Genomic DNA, 12,604 nt, shown 5'->3' with positions numbered 1-12,604 from the left:
TTGCTGTGGCCCAGTCTGTGTATATATGTGTGAGTGTATATTTGTGTATATGTGTATATACATGTGTTTGCATATATATATGTGGTTTTGCGCATGTGTTGCAATGTTGGGGGGTTTTTTTGGCTTTTTAAATCTCTTCTGCTGTGTTTTTCAGTGTTTTTATGAGTGATGGTCATTTGCTGGCCTGATAGGTGTCTTGTGTCCAAATTTGGTGCCAATTCATCCAGTGGTTTTTGAGTTATGTTAATCCAACAAATGAACATTACATTTCTATTTATATAGACTAGCCGTCCCATGCTATGCATTGCTGTGGCCCTGTCCTTTTACATGTGTTTTGTGTGTGCAGATATGTGTTTATGTGTGTGTATATATTTGTGTATATATGTGTGTTTGCATATATATGTGGGTGTATATATATGTGTGTGCGTGTGTATATTTGTGTATTTGTGTGTTTATATGTGTTCAAGCATATTGTGTATATGTGTGTGCATGTGTATATGTATATATGTGTGTATGTATATGTATGTGTATATTGGTGTATTTTGCATATATATACACACACACACACACGAGTGTGTGTATGAATGTATGCATGCATATATGTATATGAGTGTATGTGTATCTGTATATATGATGAATTTTGAGGTTTCTTAAGTCTATTCTACTGGGGTTTGTGTGTGTGTGTGTGTGTGTTTTTAGGGGTGATGCACACTCTTTGGACTGTTAGGTGTATTTTGTGTCAATTTGTTCAGTGGTTTTTGAATTATGTTAATCCCACAAACGAACATTACATTATTTATATAGATGATAAATGGATACTATAGTAATAAAATACTGAGTGGCTAATGAATACTAAAACTTGTTCACCATTATGTATTGACTAGGATTGAAAAGATTATCATACCTTTGTTAAAAAGTGCTTGTCTGTCCAGTACTTGTGGAAGTTTACGGATTAACATAAATTAATCCAGAAATAAGCCTCTAGAGAACAGCATAATTTGATGAATACATAGATGGAGTAGATCACTAACAGAAATCACTAAACTATACAAAAAACAAACTTTCTTCTTAGTAAGAAGAAAACTAGAACCAAACAGTCTTTTCTTCCTCTCCATCTCCAGATACTGGTCAGTATTAATGAAACAAGGCTAATAACAGTAAAATAATAGAACCTGTCTGCAAAACCATTAAGTATGAATCAATATATGAAATGTTCAAAGATAAGAAGTCTTGCAGTACAAGACGCATTTATAAATCTTACAGAAACCTTACATACTTTACTGAATTAAGTTTTGTAGGCTTTTGGTATCTTCAGAGCTGCTATAATGACAACATTATAGTCACATCTTAATGTAAGGTAAGTGCCTTGTCACATCAAGTGCAAACACTATCTGCTCCTTCTGCTACATCAGGATGGCCCCATTGTGAGCTATCAAAAGGTCAAGATGACACACGACAACATGAAACACTAAAGGATATGAAGATGAACAACTCAGTAACCATGGCAGCAATGCGAGTTGTAACTTGCATTATTAGATTCTTTGTGGTTTTATCATCATGTTGTTAACACTTTCTACTTTATATGACTCTTCAGCCATAGATGATTAACACTTGATTCCAGGCCCTGCCAAGTCTTAGAGGCATAAATGAGTCAATATTTTAAGGAGATTGTGAGTTATCGATGGTGCAGATCTACCAAACATTTCTATTCTTACTTTTCTAATAAAATATTAGATTACATTTCTAATAGGCTGAACCTGCTATAAACTGTTATCTGCATTACCAGTTCTGGCCATGTTAAAAATGGTAAAGTTCACATGCTACATTGGGGGGGAGGGGAGGGGTCATCACCAAAACCCTACTACTAACACCGAGATCTGACAGCAAACATTTCATACAATAAATGTGAAATGAATTGTGATTAAAAGTATGTGCCTGTGTAAATCGCTAGTTGATTTCTGACTCCCCAAAACAAAGCCATGTTCTGGTACAAGGTGTTCCCGAGGCAATGGGACATGTTTCGTTCAGAATATGTATTTTTCTATAGGTTAGTCTGTTTTACTCCTAGGAGGAGCAAAAGATGAAAACCAATCTTTTTCAAACTATGATCTATAGAAGGCTGGAGATCAATTCAAATGGATTTAGAGAAAGATTGTGTAACAAATGAAAATATTTATACTTTATTTACTGTTATATTCTTCAAAGAGTGCATGCTATTCTTGACAAACCTGAGGACTAAAATTTAAATTAACTGATGCTAGAACGCTATTATTTTCTTTAAAATTTACTGGTTAGAAAGTATTTCTTAGCAATATGGCCTAGGGCTCATGATTTTCTTAATGTGGTGCTGGTTGTGATTTTTTTTTTTTTTAGTTTTGTAACAGAAAAGCATAAGTGGTAAATAAACATAAATGAGATGCAAACATTTCTTAAAGTGATCTCCACCTGTCCCAAGTTAGACATCCAATTTTTTTAAAATAACAAATAGGACCATGGTACCAAGTCATCAGAAGATACACATAGGGTTTCACCACTTTATATACACATGGGGTTTTACCATGTTTACCCAAATGCTGTGGGGCAATCCCTTCAGTGCCACCAATGCAATTACAAAGAGTGAAGCTTTTTCTTTATCCCCATCTCAGTGACACCAATGTTGGGGTTTTGTAAACGCACCTGAAGGTACCTATGGGGTAAACCTTCGCTCTCTAATGTTCCCAAGACAGACATCCTGTTTGAATCCAAGTTCTTAGATAGAGATAGCATTTCAAGAGGCCAAAAAGTGTATACAGTAAGAGCAAGAAGAACTATTTGTTTACGGCAGTTAAGCTTATAAAAGCAATTGCCGTATTTCATCAATTGTAAGATACCATTGATGGTAAGATGCACCCTAATTCCAGTACCACCACCATAAAATACACAAGACACATCCCATTTTTAGAGATTTTTATACACTAGAGAAAAAAAGTGTCTTAAAATTGAAGAAATATATTTATTACATTTTAAATGAACACATTCTCTCTCTCACTAACTCAAACTAAGCAAGACCAACCATACCAAACCACAACCAATTTTTCCCCAAACTGAACTCCCAATTGTCATTCATCAGCTTTATGCAAATCTTCTCAAGCGTTCCACACATCAGCATTCATTACAACATTCCACTCTCTCTCCCTCCCAATACCTTATACTCTATTATACAACCAATTTGCAAACAAATTTCCAAATACAAGTCCATGGCATCACAATATCATCTTGAGAATATATCTGATTTTTTTCATGCACCCAATGAAGTAATTGAAAGAGCCTTAAGCTTCCTCATGACTAAAGCCATCACCATGTGGACGGTTATATCCATGACAAAATGAACTCTATAATAGGCAAGTTCTCACTAAACACATTTCTAAATGTTATGGCCATTGTATTTTTTTGATTGAAAAATTTGCATTTCAGTTTTGAAAAGAGCATATTAGTCATATTTATTTTCAAGAGTTCTAGTTTCAGAACAGAGAAAATTGATCTAGGAATCATTGTTTACCCAACAGTCTTCAAATCTTAGGACAATTTATTCAGTTATTAAGAGTTGCATCCATGCAAGGCTTTTATTGTCCAATTGTACTGCTTGACTCATGCAAATTTACGAGAGATCCCTCTATCACTGTCTTCAGTTTACAACCCTTCATCATTTCCTCATTGATTTCTCTTATTTTCTTTCTTACCAGAGAAAATATGTCAAGGAACAAAAAGAGGGAGTATTTCCACTTTATTTAATTACAAGCCGTAGCAGTCTCCTGTCTGGAAGCAAAAAAATGTTTGGGCACTGGCTAAAGACAATGGCTTTGCCAACTGCAAGAGATCTGTTCCAGATTGGAGGGTTATATTTGCTCAGACAACCATGAGCGCCATCATAAATCCAAGTTCAAAACGACCTATCATGATGCCAGATCTACAGCTTTATGTTTTCTCTTAAGATCAGATTCTATAACTTGCAATTTATCAGATTTGACAATATTTCAAAGAGAAAATAATTCTGTTCAGTAGAATGTATGTCAAACCTAATTCCACATCAATTAGGCAGCACAAGGAAGCATGCTTAATCTGTCTCTCGTGTTCTCAAATGTGTATGGCAAGCAAACTGCGCAAGAAAACACAGCTTTAAGTAAAAATTCACTATGCACTCCCTTAACACCTGCAACTACCTTTACCCTAATACAATAAAAGATGCAGAATGAAACAATGGCTGACTCAAAATTGCATTCCCCAATAATTTTCACTACAATGCACATCATCCCCAACCAGTGGCACTGTTGGAGTAGTCCAAATATCTGGATGGATCAAAGTAGGAAAAGGTTGCTCTATATCATTTCAGGATGTTCTTGGCTTCAGAGTATGACTTCTCCTAGCCAAGAAAAAGCATGGCAGAATCCCAGCCTTACTTAATTGTTTGAAACCATTAATGGTAATAATAATAATAATAATAATAATAATAATCTTTATTTATACCCCACCACCATCTCTCCAATGGGGACTCGGGGCGGCTTACAAGAGGCCAAGCCCAAACAACAAATTACTGCAGAATAAAACCGAAAATGCAAACAATAAACAAAAACATCATAATTACATAAAACATATGAATGCATAATGATATAAAATTACAATAAACACAATCACAATGATAATGGGCGGGCTACATGTAATGATTAAAAGAAAAACTAATTAAAACTGATTAAAAACTCGAGTGAGATAAAGAAGCAGGTTATTTGCAGAGGAGGGCTCATTAAAACGGGGGTTGTGGAATGGTTGGTAATTTCCTCAAAGAGGGAAAATGTTTTTTTTTTTCTTTTACCTCATAATTGATGGCCGGTTGATACATATAGTAACATCAATCTGATAAGACTATTGCATTGTCTTACCCAAAGCCAGACTCTCTTCATTCACCTCACTCCAACCATTAGCTTCACATTTGTCAAAATATTCAACTTGTTTATCCCAGAAACTGAGTGGTTGTTCCCAATCGCTTTCAGCAGCACAGTTCAAATTGGCAGGCATTTTTGGGCTCTTCACCATTGCATGAAAAACTTGAAAATTATTCAGATGGTGGCTCACTTCCTTCATCAATGACACCAAATCACTGTGAGTGCTTAATCTCATTTCCATTTCCATCCATGATTTCTTGATCTCTTCAAGCACACATTTGATTTCCAACTGACTCGATTTGATCTCTGATGCAAAATCCTCTTTCATTGCTTGCTGGATTCTCCATAAATCTGAAATTGTCCCATTCACTTTTCCATATTCTACCATGCTGTTAAGCTCTTGTTGTTCAAGTTTCACCATCTGCTGGTTGTCCTTCGTTCTTCCTAAGACCTCCATCAGCATGAACGGGAAAGTTTTTAGCCCAACTTTCCAAGTTTCGCAAGTGGGAGTTTACTCCTCAGGGGTAGAGTACGAAATTGCTTAGTCTGAGATCCTTTCATTAGTTGAAACAAAGAATCAGACCTTTTTCATTAGTTAAATAAATGCATGTAATAATAGTAGAGCACATCTTCCCAGCCCGTGATGTTCAGCTTAATTGCAAGTCTTGGCAAGAAAGCATACTGGATGTCTGACTTCACCACATCTAACCAATCAAGTCCTTTGCTACATTTATGTAGGATGTCTTTCAAGATACTCTCAGTCATTATAACCACATGCCAATCAAAAGAATGCATATAGGTGTGGTGTCTTATTTGCATGACTTGTTTATCTTCTTTAAGCAACAAGAGACACTGAAGAGGGAACTTGCCTTATTATGGGAAAAAGAATCTCTGCACATGCTGGGAATGATTCACCAATATTTAATACCTCAAAAATTGACCCCGTTTCCCATTTTTCTCTGTTCTCTGAAGATATCTGAGGGGCATTCTGCATAAGTGATGGAATATTGTGTTTTGTTGTTTTATTTGCCACATTGTCACCAGACTCTATCACATTGCATCTCTAGCATCACATCTGCAGAATGGTAAGGCAGCAACTCAATTGACCAAGTAATGCTATACTTTTAGGTATATTAGCACAATTTAGCTAGAATCCTTGAATTTAAGATTTAAGCTTTGCTATATTCCTTCTGGTTTTAGAGTCTGCAGATATAATTTACCATCACCTGGTAACTTCCATATGCAGGCTTATGTCTCATATTGCCTTAAAAAAGAGACATACAACATGATGCACCTCACATATACTTCAGAACAAGACTGTTTTGGAAGTGTGTTCTATACGAGTATGGTGTAACATTTACATGTGCATATCATACATTTTGGACAAATGCTGCTCCCTTGCACACATCTACAACCTGTCTTGTGAGTTTTGAAATCTTTTGTTTCAAATGTGACACATACCACAAACATGATGTAAATGGTTGCCACATCAAGAGGGAAAATAATAGTCTTATGCTTTGAAAGCATTCAAAATACTTCATCCAGACACAGAGAGAAACAAGTAAGCTGGGTATAGCGGGGGCTGGAAAAGTATGGCCTAAGGGCAGCACCTGGTCCCCAAGGACATTTTGTTGCCCCCAGTGCCTCACAAAGTTGTGAAGAGAGTTTAAACCAATTTTAATACCCTTTTCGGCCCAAAATGTCTCAGAGTAATACCAAGAGTTTGAGAGACAACTGTACCCTTGAAACTATTTTAGACTCAGGAGGGGCCTTTTGGTCATTTTCTGTTTTTTTTAAAAGCCCAAAAAACCCTCAGCTTTGTCTAAAGTGGTACAGATTCCCCCAAAATGTGATAAAATCCCAAATATCTAAGGCCATTTCTATACAAAAACTGGGAGGAATTTTGGATTTCAGGGATGATGATGGTGGCGGGGTATCCCCATAACAGCCTCTGTGTCTCCTTAAACTCAATTGTTGCCCACTTTCTGGAATCTTTTTTTTTTTTTTTTTTGTGAGTCAGGAGTGACTTGAGAAACTGCAAGTCGGTTGTGGTGTGAAAGAATGTTGCCCAGGGGATGCCCGGATGTTCTACCATCCTGTAGGAGGTTTCTCTCATGTCCCCACATGAGAAGCTGGAGCTAACAGACGGGAGCTCATCCCACTCCCAGGATTTGAACCCGCAATCTTTTGGTCAGCAGTCCTGCCAGCACAAAAGTTTAACCCATTGTGCCACTGGGGGTTCCACTTCCTGGATTACACTACAGTATACTATTTTGCAAAGTTCACTGCATCCTGATATACTGAACAGCCCATGCATTTTAAACTTATTTACTTCCATTTCCATCTATTGCAGTGGTTTTCAATCTTCCTAATGCCATGACCCCTTAATAGAGTTTTTCATGTTGTGGTGACACCCAACCATCAAATTATTTCATTTTGGTACCCTTATGAATCGTAATGTATTTTCATTCACTGAACCAAATTTGGCATAAATACCTGATACACCCAAATTTGTACACTGGTGGGTTGGGGGGGGGGGTAGTTTTGTCATTTAGGAGTTGTAGTTGCTGGGATTTATAGTACATCTAGAATCAAAGAGCATTTAAACTTATTTACTTCCATTTCCATCTATTGCAGTGGTTTTCAATCTTCCTAATGCCATGACCCCTTAATAGAGTTTTTCATGTTGTGGTGACACCCAACCATCAAATTATTTCATTGCTACTTCGTAACTGTAATTTTGGTACCCTTATGAATCGTAATGTATTTTCATTCACTGAACCAAATTTGGCATAAATACCTGATACACCCAAATTTGTACACTGGTGGGTTGGGGGGGGGGGGGTAGTTTTGTCATTTAGGAGTTGTAGTTGCTGGGATTTATAGTACATCTAGAATCAAAGAGCATTCCGAACTCCACCAGCAATGGAATTGAACCATTCTTGGCACATAGAATTCCCATGAACAGCAGAAAATACTGGAGGGGTTTGGTGGGCACTGCCCTTGAGTTTTGGAGTTGTAGTTCACCTACATCCAGAGAGCACTGTGGACTCAAACAATGATGGGTCTGGAGCAAACTTGGCATGAATACTCAATATGTCCAAATATAAAAACTGGTGGAGTTTGGGGAAAATAGACCTTGACTTTTGGGAGTTGTAGTTGCTGGGATTTATAGTTCACCTAAAATCAAAGAGCATTGTGAACCCCACCAACAATAGAATTGGGCCACACTTGCCACACATAATCCCCATGACCAACAGAAAATACGGTGTTTTCTGATGGTCCTTGGCGACCCCTCTCTCACACACACCCCCTCACGACCTTCCCAGGGGTCCCAGGTTGAGAAACACTGATTTATTGCATCTTTCTAAAGCCTCATAGAGGGCTTCAAGACCTCAGTTTAGTGACTCAAGGTGTGGAAAATATTTGGGAAAGGGCAAATATTTGAAGGCATACACACACACACACAATGGCTACATAATAGTTTGTTAGAGGAAGGGTAAAGAAGCAAAAATAGAGTACAATGAAAGATCAAACTTTAATAGGTATGTAATAATTAAAGTCCTGTAAAACTGGCTAATTCTATGGGGACTATTATGTTTCAGATCTCATGTTACGTATATAATCTGTTTTCCACGTATGACACATAACATCCAACTCTCAGCAAATTCAGGAAGGCTGAGCTCACATCAAACAGGAAGTGGCTAAGGTATGTAATCAGGAATGACTGCCAAGCTTTAAAGATGTGTGGGAGCAGCGCTGTATAAAAGTAATTGCTATGCATAGGACTGCAGCATTGCTTAAAATACAATTCAATGTACTGTATGTTAAAAACAAGAATATTTTAATTTAAATACTGGTGGTCACCATAAAGGGCGGGGGGGGGGGGGGAGGTCAAAATATAATCCTAAGAATGAACACTGCAATTATATTTAATTTAAATTTTAGAACATCGGGTAAGAACCCGAATTCAAGTTTCTGGAGACTGAAGAGTGACATATAGAAGGAAATTTACAAAACCATCGGTTTTTGCCTGCACTAAAATTTAAAGACTTCTGTTCAATTAGAAAACATGCATTTGCCATTCTGCTCTTAAATTCCAAACAGCTCCCACAGTTAAGAAGCTTGTTGGGATATACTATAAAAGATTGGCATAGCACTGAATTAACAAATTTATTGCAATCATTACCTTTTTAAATGTAAGGCAGAGAAAATGAGTAGTAAAAGAGGAAAAGCAGACAGTGGGAAGGAATCAATGCAGTTTATATTTGATTAACCAAGTGGTTGCACACTTTAGATGTGGGATAGCTTGCGCAAGCGCCACAAACCACAATATTATGCCAAGATTATTCTGGCAGACAGTCTGGCAGACATTAGCAGCACCTGAAATAATTATGGCTGTCAAGAAATGCAAAAAGGCCAACGTTCCCAAAGAAGAAAATACACGTTGATTCCACATTTCAAAGTATAATTTCCTTCGACAGAACAATGGTCCAATTATGAATACTATATTTGTTTTCAAGATTAGTAAAATAATCCAAAGTACAGGTTTCGAAGTACTTCTGATTGCAACACCTAACTGCCAGCCACCCCCTTCCCTATTTTCAATTAGTACCTACTGTATAATGCTAAACCACTTTCTGACTTTCCATTACAATGAGAACACATCATTTCAATCTCATTTCTTCTGTCTGGCATACTGATTTTGTCTCTGACCTTCCCTCACCTTTATTTCAGATCACATGGTTATATCTTTCCATATGTGTTATATATGTATATGGTTTAGAACCATAAATACAATGACACATTTTTAGGGAGGCAAGTCAATTGAATAAGGCTCCCAAAGGAATCTGAAAACTATTTAAACACCCAAATTACAACTCAGGATCATTTCATAATAGGATTTTTCAAAACCAAATTCACAGCAGCATATGTCAAGATGGCAACATATTACAATTACACAAAATGTTACACACGATTTAATGAGATCACAATATCAACTTTTACTAACCCCTTTGAGCCAGAAACCACATTTCCCACTACAGACCAACTCGGACACTGCGGTCATCAGAGGAGGCCCTACTCTTGGTTCCACCCTCATCCCAAGCATGGATGGTGGGAATGAGAGAAAGGGCCTTTGGTGGCTGCCTCCCACCTCTGGAACTCCCTTCCTAGGTAATTAAAGATGACTCTCTCCCTACCGGTCTTCAAGAAACTGCTGAAGATGTACCTTTGCTCACTGGCTTACGAGGAGGAGAAATAGATGGCACCATTATACCTCTGATTAATAGCTGCCATCCATATCTGTGCCCTGTTCACTCCACCAGCTCAATAGACAATGACCAATCTATTTGTCCCCAAGCAACTGGGAAATTGACACTTCTATTTGGAGTTTTGTTTCATGTCTGATATAACAGGTTGCATTTTTCATTTAATTTTAGTTAAGTCATAATTTGTTTTTATATGTTGGGTTGTTCATTTTCATTATTATGGATGTATTGTTATTATGTTCGGGCATTGAATGCCTGCCTTTTATGTTTGGAATCCGCCCTGAGTCCCTCCGGGGAGATACGATGGAATATAAATGAATTATTATTATTATTTGAAACATAACAAGATGAGTCCACAGCAGACACTCTGCTGGCTGTTGAATTGGATCACACGTCGGACACTTCCCAAGTGTCTAGGACTGTGTGATGTATCGGTGAATAATGCGTGCAGATCCCAGTAAGGTGGCCTTTTGCAGCTGGCAGATGGTTGCTGTTGTTGTTGTTTTTGTTATTGTTGTTATTATTATTATTATTCTAAAACAATAGCTCTGCAAATGGGGAATATTTCATTAAACCTTATGTTGTGGGGTTGCCATTTTGTGAATGACTGAGGCTGGGGGCTGTTTGTGTGCTGGGAGAGGCACCTAATGGTAATAATTTGAAACTCTATGACCCATCCTTTCAAGTGGAAAAGGTTTCATTCATGGGAAGTTTTTGGTTGCAGAAAAACAGCAATCCCAAACCCGATCCATCTTTTTGGAACACCCTGGACAGTTCTTAGAGCATCATGAATGGTTATGGAAGGCCACTGGGTGACTTTAGGCAGGCCACACACTCTCAGCTTCGGAGTATGGCAAGGAAAAAGCTCCTCTGAACAAAACTTGCCAAGAAAACACTTTGTCTTGGGATCATCATAAATTGGAACTGACTTGGACATGACAACAACAACCCTATATTTTTATGTTCAAAATCTTTTCCTCAGAATATATACACACAAAAACAAACAAAGATAGCACTATTCTAACTCAAATTTCTAAACAAATGCAGGCTTTTTGAGGGGAAGCAAACAGGGCAAACTTCACCCAGTAAAGTAACTGTTTACAGTTAGTGTGTTAATTATATGTGCTTCTATAACCTGTGTTTTCCTGCAGCAATGAACATACCTATAAGTGAGTATAAAACTACATATAGTGGAGGGCAATACAAACTTTCCTTCCATTTTTTAAAGTTTACTTTTACAAAGGATATTTTGCAGCCATTTCTTTGCTAAAATATCATATCTTAATGAAAAATACTTTTGCAGAAGCAATTACAATTAGGAATTTAGCAACTGTTTCAGTAAACATCATTCCAAACCCAATTTCCCCTATTTATCTTGTATACGACAACAGTATACCAATTTTCATCAACTGAACTCAGGGCAGACGAACAATTTCAAAGACATACAGTAAGAAGTAATAGACAGAATGAACTCAAAATGTTTTGGTCAACCAAAAAGGTACTCCCAATTAACTGAACAGGAGATGCTATTTTTTGTAATAAAAAAAAGAAAAGAAAAGAAAAAGAGAGAGAGAGAGAGAGAGAAAAGAAATACTAACGGAGGGTCGTAAGCATTACAACACACTTCCATTTTTTGGACATGTAACCTACTTTGGCATATAAACTGCCATTCTTTAAATAGTTTTGTCTTCATATATTAAAATGAACTGGCTAAAATGCAATTATTTCATGATTTGCCAATTAAACATATCGGTAGTTCAATGGAGTGACCGTCCTTGTTTTTGTCAATATATAATTTGAGCATTTCTCTCTGCAGCCCTCTTCAGGCAATTTTTGTTCTTTAATATAAGCAGCAGGAGACTGATATGCTACCATATTTTACAAGCAATAAACTACCCAACAGATAAGTGATCCACGTGACTTATTTTTTGTCCAACAAGTGGAACAAACAAATGAGATATAATATACAGACAGTCCCCCCAGTTACAAACATCTGAACGGGGGTGAGACAATAGGAAGTAAGATAAATCTGCCCCTTAGAAGGGAAATTCACTCCTGAAAGAGTTATTATCATGGGGAAAAGGTGTCACCACTGAAGCTTTATCTCCAATTCTTGTTTCCATGACAAATCATTTCTTTCAAAATCCAATTATCACAGGGACAGAAAGTGAGGTGAAATATTTTGAACAGAGGCACAGATAGCAAAACAAACACCATGGGGGTTGTTAACTCTTCTCTACGGTATCCAAAGCTTACATGTGTGTGTGTGTGTATGGCTGGAATTACATTTTAAAATGTACCTGTTCCAATTGACAAATTCAATTTAAGAACAAACCTACAGAACTTGGGGACTGCCTGTATATGTTCATAGCTTTGAATTCTCAAAACTTCATGGAATGATAGAGTGGAAAGAGATGA

The 12,604-nt window shown here is 37.1% G+C and overlaps 1 protein-coding gene across 5 annotated transcripts in view; it reads right to left on the bottom strand.

The window, feature by feature from the left end:
• The window catches only part of MTUS1 (microtubule associated scaffold protein 1), a 132,953-nt gene that overhangs the window by 34,367 nt on the left and 85,982 nt on the right, over nt 1-12,604 (bottom strand). The window contains exon 1 of one of the 5 annotated variants that reach the window (XM_060778573.2): nt 4,914-5,536. The exons of the other annotated variants lie outside the window; for them this stretch is intronic. Coding sequence (XP_060634556.2) covers nt 4,914-5,379 — 466 coding nt within the window. The 5' untranslated portion in view covers nt 5,380-5,536. Of the gene's footprint in view, nt 1-4,913; nt 5,537-12,604 lie in introns of those variants that run through there. 5 annotated transcript variants of the gene reach the window in all.

This window comes from Anolis sagrei, chromosome 5 (genome assembly GCF_037176765.1).
Source record: "Anolis sagrei isolate rAnoSag1 chromosome 5, rAnoSag1.mat, whole genome shotgun sequence".
Taxonomy (NCBI): domain Eukaryota; kingdom Metazoa; phylum Chordata; class Lepidosauria; order Squamata; family Dactyloidae; genus Anolis; species Anolis sagrei.
This window is presented reverse-complemented; position numbering and strand designations above follow the sequence as displayed.